The sequence below is a fragment of the Molothrus ater genome, chromosome Z, assembly GCF_012460135.2.
Source record: "Molothrus ater isolate BHLD 08-10-18 breed brown headed cowbird chromosome Z, BPBGC_Mater_1.1, whole genome shotgun sequence".
NCBI lineage: Eukaryota > Metazoa > Chordata > Aves > Passeriformes > Icteridae > Molothrus > Molothrus ater.
Window position 1 is genome coordinate 274,405 of NC_050511.2, and position 18,328 is coordinate 292,732.

At 54.3% G+C, this 18,328-nt stretch overlaps 1 protein-coding gene across 1 annotated transcript; it reads right to left on the reverse strand.

Moving 5' to 3' along the window:
* Window positions 1-5,666: 5,666 nt before the first annotated feature.
* FECH (ferrochelatase) lies at window positions 5,667-17,632 on the reverse strand. The gene is made up of 11 exons (XM_036402508.2): window positions 17,558-17,632; window positions 15,171-15,276; window positions 12,674-12,793; window positions 12,213-12,361; window positions 9,928-10,062; window positions 9,597-9,703; window positions 8,800-8,898; window positions 8,585-8,692; window positions 8,088-8,252; window positions 7,630-7,689; window positions 5,667-7,379 (listed from the first exon to the last, which is right to left on the reverse strand). Exons 1-11 carry the CDS (start codon window positions 17,604-17,606, stop codon window positions 7,245-7,247), a joined length of 1,233 nt encoding a protein of 410 aa, XP_036258401.1. The 5' UTR covers window positions 17,607-17,632; the 3' UTR covers window positions 5,667-7,244.
* Window positions 17,633-18,328: the final 696 nt, after the last annotated feature.

An 18,328-nucleotide genomic window follows, 5' to 3' on the forward strand; every position in this document is an offset into this window, starting at 1 on the left:
CTTTTGCTTCCTTGTGCGATCAAAAGTTCCTGATTTTTCCCCCAGGGTTTTTTCCACCACAAGCCCATCCCACAGCAAGGGGTGCAGTGGAGCCAAGGGGGGCTCCGGCTGCTACAGCTCTCAGGGCTGAGGAGAGCTGACCACAGGCCCCAGGGTCAGACCACATCCCAAAAATGCCACCTGGGACCAGGGGCCTGGCCAAGCGTGAGCAGCAGCACTTGGAGAAGGATCTGGCACCTTCTCCCACGAGCACAGCCTGTGTGGCTGTGATATTACAGGAGAAACCACTTCGTGTTTGTGTAAGTCATGGAATTATGTGATGCAATGTAATTACTGTAAAATTATGCTAGTTTTTGCACTTTCTTTCCCTGAAGCAGCTCTATGGGAGGAGGCAGGAGGTTCCTGGAGCTGAAATTCCATGGCAAGGAGGATGTAGCAGGTTTTCCTTCAGTCAGTCAGTCAGTCAGTCAGTCAGTCACTTACCCTAGCTGTGGACAAATCTTGTTTGTTTCATTTCCTCGGAAAAAAGCAAAACAAAGTGCACAAGAAAAGCACTTTGTTGTATTTGTGCCTTTAAAAACCAAACAAAACCAGCCCTTTCTGGCCCTAACTCACTCCTCTGACCACCTGGAGCAGGGTCAGCCCGGGGAAGGCATGGGGGGCCCCAGAGCCCCCCTAGCATCATGTCCCAGCCCCAGAGCAGTGACAAGGCCCTGCCTTGGGGTTTATTGGCTGGGATCTAACCTTGGCACCAACGTCTAACCTTGGGGTTAATAAACTCACTGAAAAATTTGTTTTCATGCTCATTCTCTTTGTGTCCCTCTCTCGACACCGAGCCCGATTCTGCCATTAATTAAATTTACACTGCTTCATTTCACTTTGCTGAGTGGCCACGGGCGCAGATAAAGGCAGAGCTGCCTCCTCAGCACTTTGTGTGACAGAGCCCAGGACGTGGCTCTTGCAGCCTCCTTTCCTTCTCCCTCCGCTGGGGCGGGCTGCAGAGGCAGTGCCACCAGGCACGGGAAGGGTAAAAACCCTTTAACAGCAAAGAGGCGAGAGTGGTGACACCGAGACTAATGCAGCCACGGCAGGATTGTTCCCCCGGGGATGCATTTTCCAGGCACTTAGCAGTGGGCACAGCTGGAAGAGGGAAATGGGACCATTTCATTAAGCTGAAGGATGAGCTGGGTGTGTGGGAGGATTGCAGCCGGGCTGGGATGCTGCATCAGCATCAGCTTTTCCCAGTGCCAGGCTGTGCCCCTGAGCTCGGCTCCAGGGCCAGCTCTGGACCCATGGAGCTCATTCCTCAGCTCACGGTTTCCTAACCCTGCCAGGAATCACAGTTACCCCAGGATAAAGTGCTGTAAATCCCCCTCGGGAGCAGACACCGCTCCGTCCTCCTCCTGCTCCTCCTCGGGCAGTGCATCTGTCAGGATGAACTCGGCAGTAATGAGCTGCCATGTGGGACCCGCCCTGAGCACAGCACGGCTCCCTCCCGGCTGCAGATGAAGTGCTGGCAGCTCTTCTGATCCCAACACTCCGCAGCACTTGAAACCCTGCGGGAATTCCCTCGGGAAACAGCCCGGCATGCAGCCTGCAGGGAAAACTGCACTCCAACAGCAAGTCAGGGTGAGGCAAGTGGGTTTCTTTTGGAGGAAAACAGCAGGAGCTTTTGCAATGCCACTGATTTTCAGCACTCGTGGGATGGAAGTGCTGAAGGAAAACAACCAGGACAAAAATACCACCTTGGAATAGGCAGCGTGGCAGGATACCACAGTGGGATCATCAGGTGGGAACATCTGTCACCAATGCCCACGCACAGAGAGAACAAGCCAAGGCCAGCTCTGCCCGCCACAAGCTGCACCCACTGGAAGCTGCCTTCAGCCTCTGCACACAGCAAACCTCCAGGAGCGACTCCAGGGTCCAGCTCAGAAAGGGATCACGGCAGGAAGCCATAAGATATTAAACCAGCAGATTAAAACATACAAGACCACTTTGGGTCATGTTACACCTCCCTCCCCGCCTGCCTGACAGCACAAGAACTCCAGGGCAGTAAAAGAGAACTGTAATGGCCCAATAACTCTGGGATAGAAGTGCTGGGGAGCTGGCTGTGAGGAGCCCAATAACTGCAGGACAGAAGCGCTGGGGAGCTGGCTGTGAGGAGCACAATAACTGCAGGATAGAAGCGCTGGGGAGCTGGCTGTGAGGAGCCCAATAACTCTGGGATAGAAGTGCTGGGGAGCTGGCTGTGAGGAGCCCAATAACTCTGGGATAGAAGCGCTGGGGAGCTGGCTGTGAGGAGCCCAATAACTGCAGGATAGAAGCAGTGGGGAGCTGGCTGTGAGGAGCCCAATAACTGCGGGATAGAAGTGCTGGGGAGCTGGCTGTGAGGAGCCCAATAACTCTGGGATAGAAGCGCTGGGGAGCTGGCTGTGAGGAGCCCAATAACTGCAGGATAGAAGCGCTGGGGAGCTGGCTGTGAGGAGCCCAATAACTGCGGGATAGAAGTGCTGGGGAGCTGGCTGTGAGGAGCACAATAACTGCAGGATAGAAGCAGTGGGGAGCTGGCTGTGAGGAGCCCAATAACTGCGGGATAGAAGCAGTGGGGAGCTGGCTGTGAGGAGCCCAATAACTGCGGGATAGAAGTGCTGGGGAGCTGGCTGTGAGGAGCCCAATAACTGCAGGATAGAAGCGCTGGGGAGCTGGCTGTGAGGAGCCCAATAACTGCAGGATAGAAGCGCTGGGGAGCTGGCTGTGAGGAGCCCAATAACTGCATGATAGAAGCGCTGGGGAGCCGGCTGTGAGGAGCCCAGCCTGGGCACAGAGCCCCCCCGAGTGCTCCCAGCATTATCCCTTAAGTGCTCGTTTAAGCTTCCTTGGAAATGCCCCTGCTCGCTGGAGAAACGCAATTAGGCCTCAACTGTGGGTGATGTTCACACGTTATGGATCATCCTTCAAGATGACAGGAGACTGCAGCCTCTGAATTCCCTCTGCGTCATTCCAGGAACTGCCAGGCTCCAGATCTGCATCCCTTTCCCTGCCCTGTGAGCCATGGCACACAGCAGCACCTCCAGTGACTCCCAGCACCCCAGGCTGGCGGGAATAGAGCTTGAAGACATCCCAGGGGCAGGGACAGCTCCCACCAGGGCAGTGCTCCAAGCCTGCTCTGCACAGCTCTGGTGGGAAGCAGCAATTCCTCCTTCCCTCCCCACCTCGTGGCCTGGTGCTCTGCTGGCCTTTGGGGCTCAGGTGTCACCAGAGCAACCTCTGAGCCCAGGGATCAAAGGCTGTGTGTGTGGAGATGATCCCTCTCTGGACAGACAATCCATCTCCAGAGTCACGGGAAGGATGCTCGTCAGCCAGGCCAATGGACTCAAATTAAATAACCTCTTCCTGGCACTTACTGCTGAGCACAAATTTAGCAGGAAGACAAAAGGCAGGTTTTAGACCTGGCCCAAATTTGCAAATCCCTGTCCTCTGCAGGCAGAAGTAGAACCTGCTCCCGAAGGCTTGAAATGCTGATTGACAACTAAATCCCTCACCCAGGATGTGCTGTGGACACAAGTCCTTCCACAGAGCACAAGAGACGCAGCACAGCCCATACATCCTCGGGAATTTGCTCCTGGAAACACAAAAACACCACAGCCAAGCAGGAAAGCAGTGGAGAATGAGCCCTTCAGAAAGAGGGAGGGAAGGAAAAGTGCTTCCACAATGTCAGAGATTGTTCTGGATTCAAATATGACATTGCCAAAGTTCTGCCAGGCTCACACAGCCAATCCCCACTCAAAGGTAACCCAGCAAAGCCTGGACTGAGATTCCAGAAGAACAGAGGCACCACCACTGCTCTCCTCCACATTTCCCACCTTCCATTGTGCTGGGTTTGCATCCCGCTCTCTCCCATCACAACCCAGTCACAAGAGCTCACTAATGGATCAGCTTAAGTATCCAGCATCTCCAATCCCTGCTCTAGAAAATAATCAATCCAGCACTTAATTAGCAACATCAGCAAGGAGCTGCCCAGAGACCGCTAACAGGGAACAGAATAAATTATCCAACAGGTGGGATCCCACACCAGGGCAAGTCCCTGATTCATCTTCTTCTCCAGTCCTTTCAGGGGGTGTCACTCACCCCAGCCTGACACCAGAGGTGCAGAGAGCTGCAGACACCAGCATGAGGGCTCTTACAAAGACACACAGCTCAGGTATTTCCTCAAAAGAACTTTAATTGGAATTCCATCCTTATGGCAAATGACACACAGAAGGAGTATCCAAATTTGCTGTGTTACATCAAATGGAAGTCCTTGGTTGATCTGAAATGCATATGTTGGGCCAAAAGCAAGGATCTGTACACATCTGGCATTAACAAAACCAAAGGAGCTGCTCGGGCTTGCAGCTTGCACTCCAAGGTGATCGTGGTGGGAAGGGAGAATTCACGGAGCTTTCAGGTACTCCTAGGGAAACCCTGGCCCCACTGAACTCAGCTGTGCCATCCTCCTCTCCAGGGGACAGCAGGAGGCCAGCTCTGACACCACCCACACCCCTTTGGTGTCACAGCACCTTCTGGAAGCTTCCACCTTCTCTGAAATGCAGCGAGGACCGAGGGACAGGTTAAAAAGAAACTCAAAAAGAAAAGTTCACTCAATAATGAAAAAATAAGCCAAACTGCAGAGTGTTAAAGCAGGAAAACAAGCTCACCCCTTTCCTTCCCATTTCTTCCCTCAGGACACCACGGGCTGTTCGTAACTCCTCAATTTCCAGTCGATACCCTGAGGCCAGAGCTCCACAGTGCTGGGAGCTCTGGGGGCAGAGCCTGTGCCCTGCTCACTGCTGGGGCAGGAGCACAGTGACCCCTGCCAGCCCCACAGGCCCCCACGGCTCCAGCCCAGCTCAGAACACCTGTGGGGCAGGGTGAGCTGCCAGCGCGGAGGACACAGCACTGAGAGGGCTCGGGAAGGCACCTGCACCATGGATCCATCTCTCCTCAGGGCACACACTCACCCAACCGCTGGGCATTGGCCTGGGAGATGAGGAACTCCTCAGAAACCTTGAGAAAACTACCCTCTGACAGCAAACAGCACCACCAGCTCTGTGAGACAGGCTCCATCTGCTAAAAGCTGGAAAATTAAGTGATTTCCACATGATGGTGTAATAGCAGCAACAGAGTAATTATCCTGCTTGTGGTTAGAACACTCAAAAGTGAATTTTAAGTACCTTTTATTACTGGGGACAAATGTAATGCCTCAGAATCAGTGCCAGCTAGTATTTTCAGGACTCTCTCCAGTATGAAAATGAAAAGCCATCTGCATTTATAATACCACAAGGTTCATATGATGTTAACCTTTGCTTTCCACACTTGTAAATGTGGTGGTCACAGCCTGGACCACCTGAAGGTCCACGTTCCCTCCAGCTGTGAGGAAACAGGAGTGGGCAGGAAGATTTGACAGACCAGACTGCTTTGCACTGATCCCAAAGTGTCACGCAGAGAAGCGAAACAAGGAAGTTCTTTGTCCAAGGAGAGGTGTAAGGCCAGTGTTCCCAGATATCCTGGACATTTGTGCTCCTTTTCCCTGCCCAGGCAGCGAGCAGAGCCCAGGGAGAGGGAGAGGAGGGAGAAGAGAAGCTCCTGGCTCCCTGCCACTGAAACAGGCACAGGCATGAAGGGTCAAGGAAGACTTTCTGTGGGGAACAGGGTGCTGCAGGAGGTTCTGGCACTGGAGGAATCTCAGTGTGTCTCAGCCTGGGAAGCAGGCATGGCAGTGGAGCAAGCAGCTCTCCAGAGGTATTTGGGATTTACAGCACTCCATAGGTGCTCAACACGGGATCCATCCGTTCCTTTAGTACCCCATCCATCCTTAATTCCAACAACCAAACAGAACGGGACAAACCCCTGACACACCACAGGAGGCCTCTTCTCTCTTTAAACACCCTGTTCCCAAAGGACCTGAGGTCCAAACTGCTGAGCAGATCAGCCTGGCTGAGCAGCAGGGCACCTGCTTCCCAGCCACCAGCAGCTCCCAGGAAGCAGCCTGCAGTGCCCAGGTCCTGGCATTTCAGTGCTAAGGACATCAAGTAAACGTGTGCCCAAGGGGGTGCCAGCGGGGCCGCCACACGAAGGGCTCAGTGCCACTGTCACAGCTTTGCTCCTGCCCCGGCAGGCAGGAGGGGACCCTGTGCCTCGGGGGCACAGCCGGTGCCAGGGCCCTGCCCAGCACGGCCCCGCTGAGCGCTGGCAGCCTCCCAGGAGAGCCCCAGCACAGGGCTGCCTGTGCTCAGGCATCTGCAGCGTGAAATCTCAATCCCCCTGACTCATCATCTCCGTTTAAACAACAGCCATGGAGCCAGACCAGTCCTACCTATGGCACTCCATAGGTACCCCACAAAACCACAGTACTGTGGCACAGTAGAAAGCACAGAGTGGATCTATAACCCTCCTGCAGAACAAGCCTGACTTCCTAAATTTACTTCACCAAACAGAAAAAGCCCTTTTTAAATAAAAATAAGAAGAATTTAAAAAGCCATTCTGCTTAACAGATAAGCCAACATGTTTCCACACATGCTCCTGCTAGACTGGAAACACACAGTTTCAATGGAGCAAATTCTCCAGTATTACCCAAGCAGGCTAATTCCTTTCAAATTATGCTCAACAAATACTTTCCTGCAGATAATGAAAATGTTTTTCCTAGAAAATGTAAACAAGTTTTGTGCATTCTACTATTCCAGCTAAGCTTTCACAGGAAGTTTCCAGCAGGAGAAAACTAAACCAAACCAAAGCCTTATCTTTATGCTCTAAAAAAAAAAAAAAAAAATTAAAAAAAAAATTTACATACACACCTTATTAAAAAGCATTAGAAGTAACCTGATCTCCAAAGTCTCCAAAGCCAGCTGCAAAGTCCCTCTCAGAACAGACAACAGACTGTGCTGGTCACACTGCACCTCAAGCAAAACAAAAATAAGAGTACCTTCAACCTGGCCAAGTTAAGGAACTCCTGACCACCCTGCACACAAGTAAATCCCTGCATAGAAGTAGAAGCTAACTGTAAAAAAGCTGTGTAGGATTTTCAGTGCGTCCTGCTGGGCTCACACCAAGTCCCATGGGGGTCGGATGACAGGAGATCTCCTCACACTTGACAGGATAAATGCCCTTATCTCCCTACTTCCTAGGACTCTTGTCAAGCAAAGAGAACAGCAGAAGGATCCCCCGAGCCAGGCCGCGCGTGCCGAGGGGACGCAGCCGCGCGGGGCTGCTCACAGGGGCTGGCTGCTGAAGAACGCCTTGGTCTCCCGGCACACGGGGTTGACGCACAGCGGGCAGCACAGCGTCAGCTGCCGGGAGCACACCTCGTTGGACTGCAGGTGGGAGCACACCAGGTCTGCCAGGGCCTGCGGGGAGGGCGGGAAAGGTCAGAGGGAGCAAATCCAGCTGTGCAATCCCCCCAGCCCAACCCGCGTCCCCTTCTGACAAAACCGCACAAACTGCGGCACGACGAACTCCTCAGTGCTGGGCAGATCAGGTACAAAGGGTTCCATTTCTGCTCTGAAACTCAAAATGCCTTAAAACCACCTGAAAACATCCACGCTCAGCAGGACACGCAACTGCAAACCTGTACAGCCACTGCAACATAGGAGATACCTTGGAGAACAGTGGATTTCCATTGAGAGACTCCGCTCTTCTGATGTTTTCAACTCCACACTGAATCAAAAATAAGGAGACAAAAGTTAAACCTGTTCATCTAATCCTTCACTGAGTAGCCTCCAAAATCTTCCCACTTCATTCACCCCAAAATGACAGGATTAAATGCAGTATCACAGCAAAAATTACTATGGGGCAACATTACATTTTGTTGCCATTCATTCACTGAATGAATGAAAATGACTCGTTGTTTTTGAGCAATATTTGTAATGGTTTAATTACCTAAATCTAGAAAGACAAACTCCCACCCATTTTGTAGTTAAGCCAATTCAGATTAATTTTTGATTTACAGGAAAATAAAGCTAACCCCAAATACTATTGCAAGAAGCAACTACAAAGCAAATTGGAACCCAGGAGAAATAATCTCAGAGCAGGGACCAAACCCACAGAGCACTGACCTCGTTGGCCAAAACCTGGGCATACTCGATGTCCAGCTCATACAGAGTCTCAATGTGGTCACTGGTAAATGCTATTGGGACCAGCAGCATGTTCTTCTTCCCTCTCTGGCACAGGCCCTTAATGGTCTCGTCTGTCTGGGGACCAAGCCAGGGCATTGGCCCAACCTGGAACAAAAAAGCAGAAAAAAAGGGAAAACACTCATTAAATCCTTCTTACAAAGAGCACCCACATTTCCTTAGGCAGCATGACAGAGCAGGTTATGGATGGGATACAAACAGTTATTTTTATTTCCCTGCTTCTGGTTGTACTTCTCACTTTATCCATTGAATGTTTAATGAAGACACACTTCCCACCGTTACATCTCAAAGGAACAGAACCTGGGCTGGCCTGAACAAGACTGAAGAAAATAACCAAAAATGTAAGTAAAGGTGTCTTTTTTCCAGTCCAGTGAGACCCTGCACAGGCTTTACCTGCTCAGCCCCCACTGAGCACTTACCTTGGACTGCCACACCAGCCTGTAAGGGTTGGAGTAGTTGAGCTTCTCCATGACCCTCTGGACAGTAGCTCCCACTTCCTGAGGGTAGGGATCACCACGGTTCACCACCTGCACCAAGCACAGCACACCCTTGGCATGGGGAACACCCTGGGCAGGACCAGGTTTGCCTGGCACTTCCACAGCTGTGTGCCCACACCCTGCCCTGGGTAACTCACAGACATGGGCAGCGAGTGGGCTGAGAAGAGGATGACCACCTCTTTCCTTTTGTCTGGTGGGAACAGGTTCAGTTCCTTCTGGATGTGATCAGCAAAGCACTGCTCAGGGAAACACAAACAAAGCCCTGAGTGGGGAACGCTGCAGGCATCCCCGCTCTCAGAGATGCACACAGGCAGCTCCCATGCCCCTGCTGCCTTAGGCACTCCCAAATTCCCTCAGTGTGCACCACACTCGGGCAGTGTGTCAGGAGAGTCACCAGCACAGGCAGCCCCTCCCTGCCTGCCCTTGGTGCTTTCTCACCTGCTCAGCACACCACAGAAACTGCAAACCCACACAAAAGCTCCCTCATAAAGACCGAAGAGCCACTTTCTCTGGAAAGAGAGCAGCACAAAGCTTCCCTTCACTGCTCCTGCCACAGCCAGGAATTACTCGGTGCTGCCAGAGGGGAATCTGACAAACCAACATAATCTGTGTGTGTGCTGGTCACAGACCTGCTCTGAGAAGGAATTTGGACTAATGGCCTGTAGAGGTTCCTTCCAGCCACCACCATTAGGGTAACATCCCCCAGCTTTTAAAACAGGAGGTGCACAGTGGTTGCTTTCACACACTATCCTGCCAAAGCATGGGGCATGAAATAATTCTCCTTCTCCTGCAATTTCAGACATGGTAGACAAGACCCATTTCATCACACAACTAAAATGCACCCTCAGATTGAAGCCTTCCTGTTATCCTTCCTCAGTATTATTTCAATATTTTAAAAGAAAAAGTATAAACCCCAAAGCCCTCAGATCCACACCTGAATGAGAAGGGGATGTGTGGGCCATCGGTCAATTATGCTCCACTTCATCTTTGGCTTCTCCCCCCTCTGGTTATAGTAGCGATAAATGGCATTTAAACTGCTTCCTGAAACAGAGAATTCACAACACAAGTTCAGCCAGGCCACCAGCAAGCTGTCAGACTGGAACAGCTCTGCAGCAAGGTATAATCATATTTTAAAATGCTACATAATTAAAGCACAGCTGTAAATCAGAGCTGAGAGTCTCCAGTGGGAACAATTGGATCGCAGCTCACACGGCACTGCGGGCTGGTCAGAGGTCCCCTGGCTCAGCCACGCTCCCAGGGCTCACCTGTGGTGGAGCAGCTGTACTGGGGGTACTGGGTGAAGGCGATGGCCCTCTGGATGCCGTCCCTCTCCATCTGCTCCACGGCCTCCTCGGTCAGCGGGTGCACGTAGCGGAACCCAATGTAGTACTTGTGAGGGGCTGCCACACGCAGCAGGGCAGGCACAGGGAGAAACACAGCAACACACCATGCGTGTCAAACACACAGAACAGCCAGGCTGAACTGCTGAAACTAACTTAACTTGCTGGTATTTTCTGGCTGCTTTGGTAAAGCTCTGTCATGGAAACACATTCCTGGTACCTCACTGGGCTGTGATTAGAATTTAAAAGTGATTTATATTATGGTTTGCTTCTGCAGGAACATCACTTGCCTGCTTCTCCTGCACTTAGCAGAGGCACAGCTCCCAGCCTGGACAGAGCCCCAGTGTCTCACTGAGCAAGTCCTGATTTTAAGGACATAAAGGTAAAAAAGTGTCACTAGAAGCAGAAGCTAAATGAACACCCGGATGCCCTCCCAGCTCCAGCTGGCCTCCCTGCCCTGCACGCCTGCTCTGATGGCACCCAAGCCCCAGGGCCAGCACTGCTGTCTGGGGCAGCGGAGCAGTGAATCAGGGACACGTGCTCTCCCATCCTGATTTTGGAGGGCTTTTATAAAAAGCTTCATGGCTTTAACACCTAATTCTGGCAGCAATGTGATTCTCCCTGAGGACATCCCAGGTTCCTCCTTTTTTATTTCCAATCTTTTGGGTGCCAGCTTTGGGAGCATGGCTTGGTTAGGGGGTGGGAAGCAGGCGGGGAGGTTTGCTGTTTTGTTTTTTAAGTGGAGGACAGAGGTTCTTAGGAGAACAAAAGCAAAGTTTCTTTGTCAGGGTTTCCAGGTCAGTGGCTCTGAACTAACATTTAGCAGGTTTCTGAAGGAAGCAGATGTCCCGTGCTTGGGCTCCACTCTGTACATTTGTGCAGGATTCAGAAAACAGGTTTAGTCAGCCCCAGTTCTCTGCAGGAGGCAGAGGAGCTCCCAGCTGGGAGCAGCAGCAAATAAAGACCCAACTTCAGGAGCCCTTGAGCCAGTAACCTCATTAACATCTCTGAATGGCACCAAAGACAGAAGTCTGACCGACCTCAGCAGGGACTGGAGGAGTTTAACCTGGGAAAGGACGTTTTGGGAAGAGCACAGCCAGCCTGGAAGCAATACCCTCCCAGTGCCAGGTTTTGTCCACGGCCATGGGCAGCGAAGAGAGGTGTTGGTGTCTGGACACGGGCTGTTTAAATAATAGTGCTCAGCACATTCTACTGTTAAACTGCAGCTGCTTTCAAGTCAAAAAGCAGCCTCCAGAGGACTTATCAGGTGGGACAAGTGCCCAGAGAAGGGCGTGACTGCACAGAGAGTGGTCACTAAACAAAAGCAAGTGGGAGCGGGACACTGGGAAAAGCAGATAAACCTTCCAAGCCTTATCTGCAGAACCTGCTGCAAGGCTGACCCTTCAGGGCTCCTGCTCCAAGAGCACTCCTGCCCTGAGTGACACAGCAGGCCTCTGACTGTACCTGCAGGGCCCACAGCAAACTGATGGTACCCGGCAGAGTGGCACAGGCTATCCCATACCAGCCAGCACTCCCTGCTGGGAGGGAATCTGTGTCACAGACACAGGGGAAGGAGGCTGTACTCACGTTTGAAGGTTTTCCATCACAAAGCACTGGCAAAGAGAGCATCTCCTTCCCTGCCAGCCAAGCTGCCCAGCCTTATCTCCTGCTGTGCCCCCGGGTGGGGCTCGCTGCTATCGCTCAGCCTGCCCTGCACTGCTCATCTACAAAGCCTTGGCTTTTCTCCAGCCGTGCTCCTCTCAGCCCTGCAGCAGCTGCTGAGAGCCCCCTCCCACACCCACCTTAGTGCTCACATGGAAAACATTCCCCTTTCCTCCCCTCTAGGCCTCGGCCACTTGTCCTCAGTGCAGGCTCCCTCAGGCCCAAGCAGGGCTCACAGGGCAAGGCACGGTGCCTGGCAGTGCCACACACCAAGGGACACTCCTGGCACCTGAAAATAACACACTTAGTCTGCCACAGCCATCTTCCCATGATCACAGGAGAGACAGAGGTGGCTCCCTGAGCCCAGCCTTCCATAGCAACCTTACAATGAACGGAATCCCTTCTGCACTGTCTTTGCCATGAGATTTCCCAGCAGGGAGGGAATGCACACCGCCCCACAAGGGAAACCAGGCAGCCAAAGCTGCTCTGCAGCAAACGGCCCCAAGGCAGAGAGCAGAAGCAGCCGTGGGGGCCGAGCAGAGCAGTACCAGTGCGAGGAGACATGCTGTCCAGCAGCTTCACCATGCCCTCTCCCTGCAGCGCCGTCCACTTCTTGATGGGGGAGCCGCCGCCGATCCTGCTGTACTGCTCCTGGATCTTGGGCGTGCGGCGCCGGGCGATCAGCGGGGCCAGCTTGCTGCAGCGGGGCAGAGGGGCGCGTTACCAGCACAGCCACACTCCCTCCTCAGCCCTGCTCTGCAGCCTCTGCCAGCTGCAGCCCAGCAGCATGGCTCGTCTGATGCTCTATTCCACCACCCTCCCCACCCCTCGGCCTGCAGTTCCAAGAGAACAGCCACGGCACACCCAATCCAGAGGGCTCCAGCACTGTCCCCTGCACTGGCTGCTCCCACGAGGAAGCACTCTCGGGGAGTGCTGCCCTCCACAGAAGTAAATATTTACAGCAACACCCAACACCGCCGGTACCGCAGGAGATCCCAGTGCTCCTCACTTTTGAACAGGAAGGGTCATCAGATCCCTGTCCAGGAAGAGACGCAGCAGGAAATCGTGGACGTCGTCCAGCCGCTCCGGGCCTCCCATGTTCAACATCAAGATTCCTGTTTTAGGTTTCCTAGAGAAGCAAGAGACATTTCAAATCCTAGTGACCTACTGCTTGTATTTTTATTACAGTGACCAAACAACCAGCTCACCCTCCCACATTTGCCTTTTGCAAAGGCAGCTCCTATCCCAAGGCTCCTCCTGCTTATGTAAACACTTGCACTACCAACAGGAATGGCCAGACACAAGTATCTACATGATCTTTGCTTTTTTAAAAGGAAGCCGCTTTGTAACACAAACTTTAGCTGGAAACACGCTAAGAAAGCTGTCTCACAGCTGCTGGCTCTAAGGGAGGTTATAAAACAGGGTCTCAGCTGTGCATTCCAACCAAACCAAGCAGCAGCTTCCCCGGAAAGCAGATGAGCCACTCACACAAGTCTTTGTCTTCATTACTGTGGGGACACGTCTCATCTCCTGCAGCAGTGACAGCAGCATGAAGCCTTTCTACACACAAATTCATTGCAGGGCCAGTTGTGTTTGGGTTGGGTTTTTTCAGAATGGATTTTATATCTGGGTGCAGGTCTGGCACACTGCTGTAAGGATAACGTCCCACAGGGCACAGCAGCACAGATGGTGGTATCAGCATTTACAGAATGGGTGAGAGTTGTGATCAGCAGCCAATTTCCCCATGGAATTGTTTCCCCTGCCCAAGGGAGCCCACAGACCAGTCCCTCACTTCCCCAGCAGATGGTTCAGGTTGCACAGGGAGCTTTGCCCTTTTGTTAAGGCCAAAGTCTCACAACAGGCCACTGAGAGGAGCCCAGGCCTGCCCCAATGTTTCAGGACCTCAGCTTCCATTTCCTTTCTGCTGGAGTGTGTATCAGCAGGCTGCTGAATGAAACCCAGGAAGCAGGATGACAATGAACTGTGATGATAATGAATGTCCCTGCAGCACCTCGGGCCTGACAAGGGCCTGGCTCAGGGGCTGTGCAGGACACAGGGCTGTCCCTGCCCAGCAGGGTGAGTGCAGGCAGGCAGATACATAATCACACACACACAGCAGCCCAGCCCGGGCTGCCCCACAGCTATCGGGACGGGCAGGGCCCGCACACACACACACACACAGGGTGCGCACACACACAGGGTGCACACACACACACACACAGGGTGCACACACACACACAGGGCACACACACACACACACAGGGCACGCACACACACACACAGAGGGTGCACACACACACACACGGTGCACACACACACACACAGGGCACACACACACACACACACACACACACACAGGGTGCACACACACACAGGGTGCACACACACACACACGGTGCACACACACACACACACACACACACACACAGGGCACACACACACACAGGGCACACACACACACACACAGGGTGCACACACACACACAGGGCACACACACACACACACACGGTGCACACACACACACAGGGCACACACACACACACAGGGCACACACACACACAGGGTGCACACACACACACACACAGGGCACACACACACACAGGGCACACACACACACAGAGGGTGCACACACACACACAGGGTGCACACACACACACACACAGGGCACACACACACACAGGGCACACACACACACAGAGGGTGCACACACACACACACACAGGGCACACACACACACACACACACACACAGAGGGTGCACACACACACACACACAGAGGGTGCACACACACACACACGGTGCACACACACACAGGGCACACACACACACACACAGGGCACACACACACACACACAGGGTGCACACACACACACACACACACACACAGAGGGTGCACACACACACACAGGGCACACACACACACACACAGGGTGCACACACACACACAGTGCACACACACACACACACAGGGTGCACACAGACACAGGGCACACACACACACACAGGGCACACACACACACACACAGGGTGCACACACACACACACAGTGCACACACACACACACACACACACAGGGCACACACACACACACACCCACCACGCACACACACACACAGGGCACGCACACACACAGGGCACACACACACACAGAGGGTGCACACACACACACACACACAGGGCACACACACACACACAGGGTGCACACACACACACAGGGTGCACACACACACACACACAGGGCACGCACACACACACACACACACACAGGGCACACACACACACACAGGGCACACACACACACAGGGTGCACACACACACACACACAGGGCACGCACACACACACACACACACACACACACACACAGGGCACACACACACACACACAGGGTGCACACACACACAGGGTGCACACACACACACACACAGGGCACACACACACACACCCACCACACACACACACACACAGGGCACGCACACACACACACAGGGTGCACACACACACCCACCGCTCCTGGGGCTGCTCCCGCGGCCGGGCGCTCTCCGTCACCGCCGCCGCCGTGGCCTGGCCTCTCCATCGCAGCGGCACCCGCAGCTGGCTGCAGCTCCTCAGCACTGCGGAGAGACACAGCCCTGCTGATCCCCCAGGCACACCACACAAACCCCCAGCACGGGCAGCTCCCCCAGGCACACCAAAACCCAAAGCAAAGCCTTGCTAATCTGTGAGTTCCAATCATAACTCCAAAATAACCAGTAGAAACACGGGGCTGACCCTGAGGAATAAGCGTCAGACTGTGTCACTCCTCGTGGGTGAGACACACCTGGGCTAATCCCAGACAGGACAGGATTTCCACACCGTGTCTGCAATGTAGGTTAGACATCTGCTCCTGTTTGAACGCCGAGCAGCAACTCCAGAATCCGTGCACAAGTCTGCGCACATCCCCCTCCCTCTCCAGCTCCCCTGGAGCCCCTTTAGCCACTGGAAAGGGCTCTGAGGTCTCCCTGGATCCTTCTTGTCTCCAGGCTAAACACCCCAGCTCTCCCAGGCTGGCTCCAGAGCAGAGGGGCTCCAGCCCTGGAGCATCTCCATGGCCTTCTCTGGACTCACTCCAGCATCTCCTTATTCAGCCCTGCAGCTGAACACAACTAGATTATCCTTAAGGCTCCTTCCAACCCATTCCATACAGTTCCATACAATTCCATGCTGGTTACAGCCTGCCTTTTCAAGAGCACACTTCATTCTCCTCGGGAGTTCATCGTCATTACATGGTATTCTTTTAGTGCAGAAATAGTGTGAATTGCTCACGGTGAAAAGAAAAATAAGGTTAAGTTCTGCATCCCCGTCCCTCCGGCAATTGTTCAGTGCGACATTTCCCCTGTCAGACCACAGGAGCTCAGCAGCAATTGAGCCCCAACAGCACAGAGCTCCTCAGCAGCCGACCCACCCGCTGGGAAGAGCATCGTACAGCTCACAGCTCTCTAATAACCTCCTGAACAGATGCTGAACAGCCTCAAAACCTGCTGAAATCAATGACAACAAAACGCATCCTGCAAATCCAGCCTCTTACTCGGGATTACGAGTGCCTAGCTGTGGATGCCTGCGTCTGCACTGATACAAAAGGCTGCAAACTAAAGAACTTCAAGCATCGCTGATGCCTGAAAGGTCCTTTGCAAATAATCATTTTTTTTACTTCCAGTTCTGGGGTTATTACTTTCTGAGGTGCTGGCACTATATGCCAATTATAGAGAACAATAAAAAGGGAAGTTTCAATGGCTGCATTGATACTTCTGCACAGTTAGACTTTTGTTCTTGGCCCAGAGGGTGGCTGGGCACGGACCAGGCTCCCCAGGGAATGGTCACAGCCCCGCGGCTGCCAGAGCTCCAGGAGCACTCAGATAACGCTCTCAGGCACAGGGTGGCATTGCTGGGGTGTCCTGCTCAGGGCCAGGAGCTGAATCAATGACCAGGAGCCCCTTCCAACTCAGGACATCCTGCAAGTGTCTGACTTAGGCTGAGGTTTAGGCACGTTTCCACCTGCATCATGAAGGACACAGCGCAGAGTGAGACGTGCAACGAGTACGTTCCCAGCTTGATGGAGCATTGATAAAAGCGTTCTTTCACATGTTTTAGAAACGGCACTACGGTATCAAAGTCTAAAGCGAGTAGCGGGGTGGGTAAGCCCAAAGTGCCTCCGGGCAAGGGACACGGCGAGCGCTGCGCGGCCGGGGCTGAGCAGCGGGAGGGCAGCGCTGAGCCCGGGCTCACAGCGCGCACCGGCCGGCAGCGACCGGCACCGGCAGCATCTCCGCACGAGCCCCTTCAGACAGACGGGAGAGCGGCTGGCTCAGAGCGCGGTTCCGCGGCGGGCAGCAGAATGAACCGCACAGAAAAGCCGCACAGGAGAGCGGCTGGCTCAGAGCGCGGTTCCGCGGCGGGCAGCAGAATGAACCGCACAGAAAAGCCGCACAGGAGAGCGGCTGGCTCAGAGCGCGGTTCCGCGGCGGGCAGCAGAATGAACCGCACAGAAGAGCCGCACAGGAGAGCGGCGGGGCCGGGGCCGGGGCGCGCTGGCCTCGGCCGGACAGAGCCCTGCGGGGTGCCCGCGGAGACCCCGCGCCCGCGGCCCCCTCAGCGCAGGGGGAGGAAGCCGCCATCACCGCGCGCAGCCCCGCGAAGCCCTCCCGCAGCCCCGGTAAGCCCGCCGGCCACGCGGCCCCCGCCGGCCCCAGCGCGGTCAGCGTTATGAAAGGCGCCTCTCGGGCGTTGTGTAACGCGGTGCCGCCGGTGCCGCGGCGCTCCCGTCCGCGCAGCGCCCGCGGTGTCCGGCCGGCCCTTAGGCCGCCCGCCTGCCCCCGGCCCCCGTTCCCGCCTTTGCGGCGGCGCCCTCACACTCACGGTGACGCCCGGCAGCGGCGGCAGCGGCAGCCATCTTGGCCGCCCGCATTCCCTCAGACAGCCCCGCCGCCGCCCCTCGCCTCACACCGCCCCCGGCACCGCCCCGGTACCGCCCCGGCACCGCCTCGGCACCCGCACGGCCCAGGGGGCGGGCCGGGGACAGCAGGCGGCGGGCCCGGGGTGGGTGTCCCGCAGGGGGCGCTGCCCCGGCTCCCCTCAGTAGCCCCCGTGGAGTCCTACGGAACAAAGGCGAGTGATCCCCGGTTTGAAGTGACGCTCTAAACTGCAAAACTGCAAAATCTAAAAAGAGATTTAAAATGTTATTGTAGAAAATGCTGGGGGCTTTCTCAGCGGGCGCCTCATGAGAGATGAGGGTTCAGCTCTGCGCCCCGTCAGACACAAGGGCACAGGAGCACGGAGCTCAGCTGGTAACCTCCATTCCCAGTAGAAACTGAGGCACTGGAATTCAGGCACTGGAAAAAGCTGCCCAGGGAGCTAGAGGAGTCACCATCCCTGGAGGTGCTTAAAAAGCATCTGGATCTGGCAGTGGGTGATGCGGTTTAGTGGCTTAGGAATTCCAGAGGTAGTGCTAAGTTGGTGGTTGGACTTGATGATTCTATGATAAGGATACTGCAATTTAAACACAAAGGAACAAACACCACAGCACTTATCCTGCACATGTGGGTGGCTTGCATCCCACGTCTCAGCAGGCCGAGGGCAGAGCCAGTTCTCAGTGCCAAAGGCTGGCAGCACCACGTTCTCCTCAAAAGT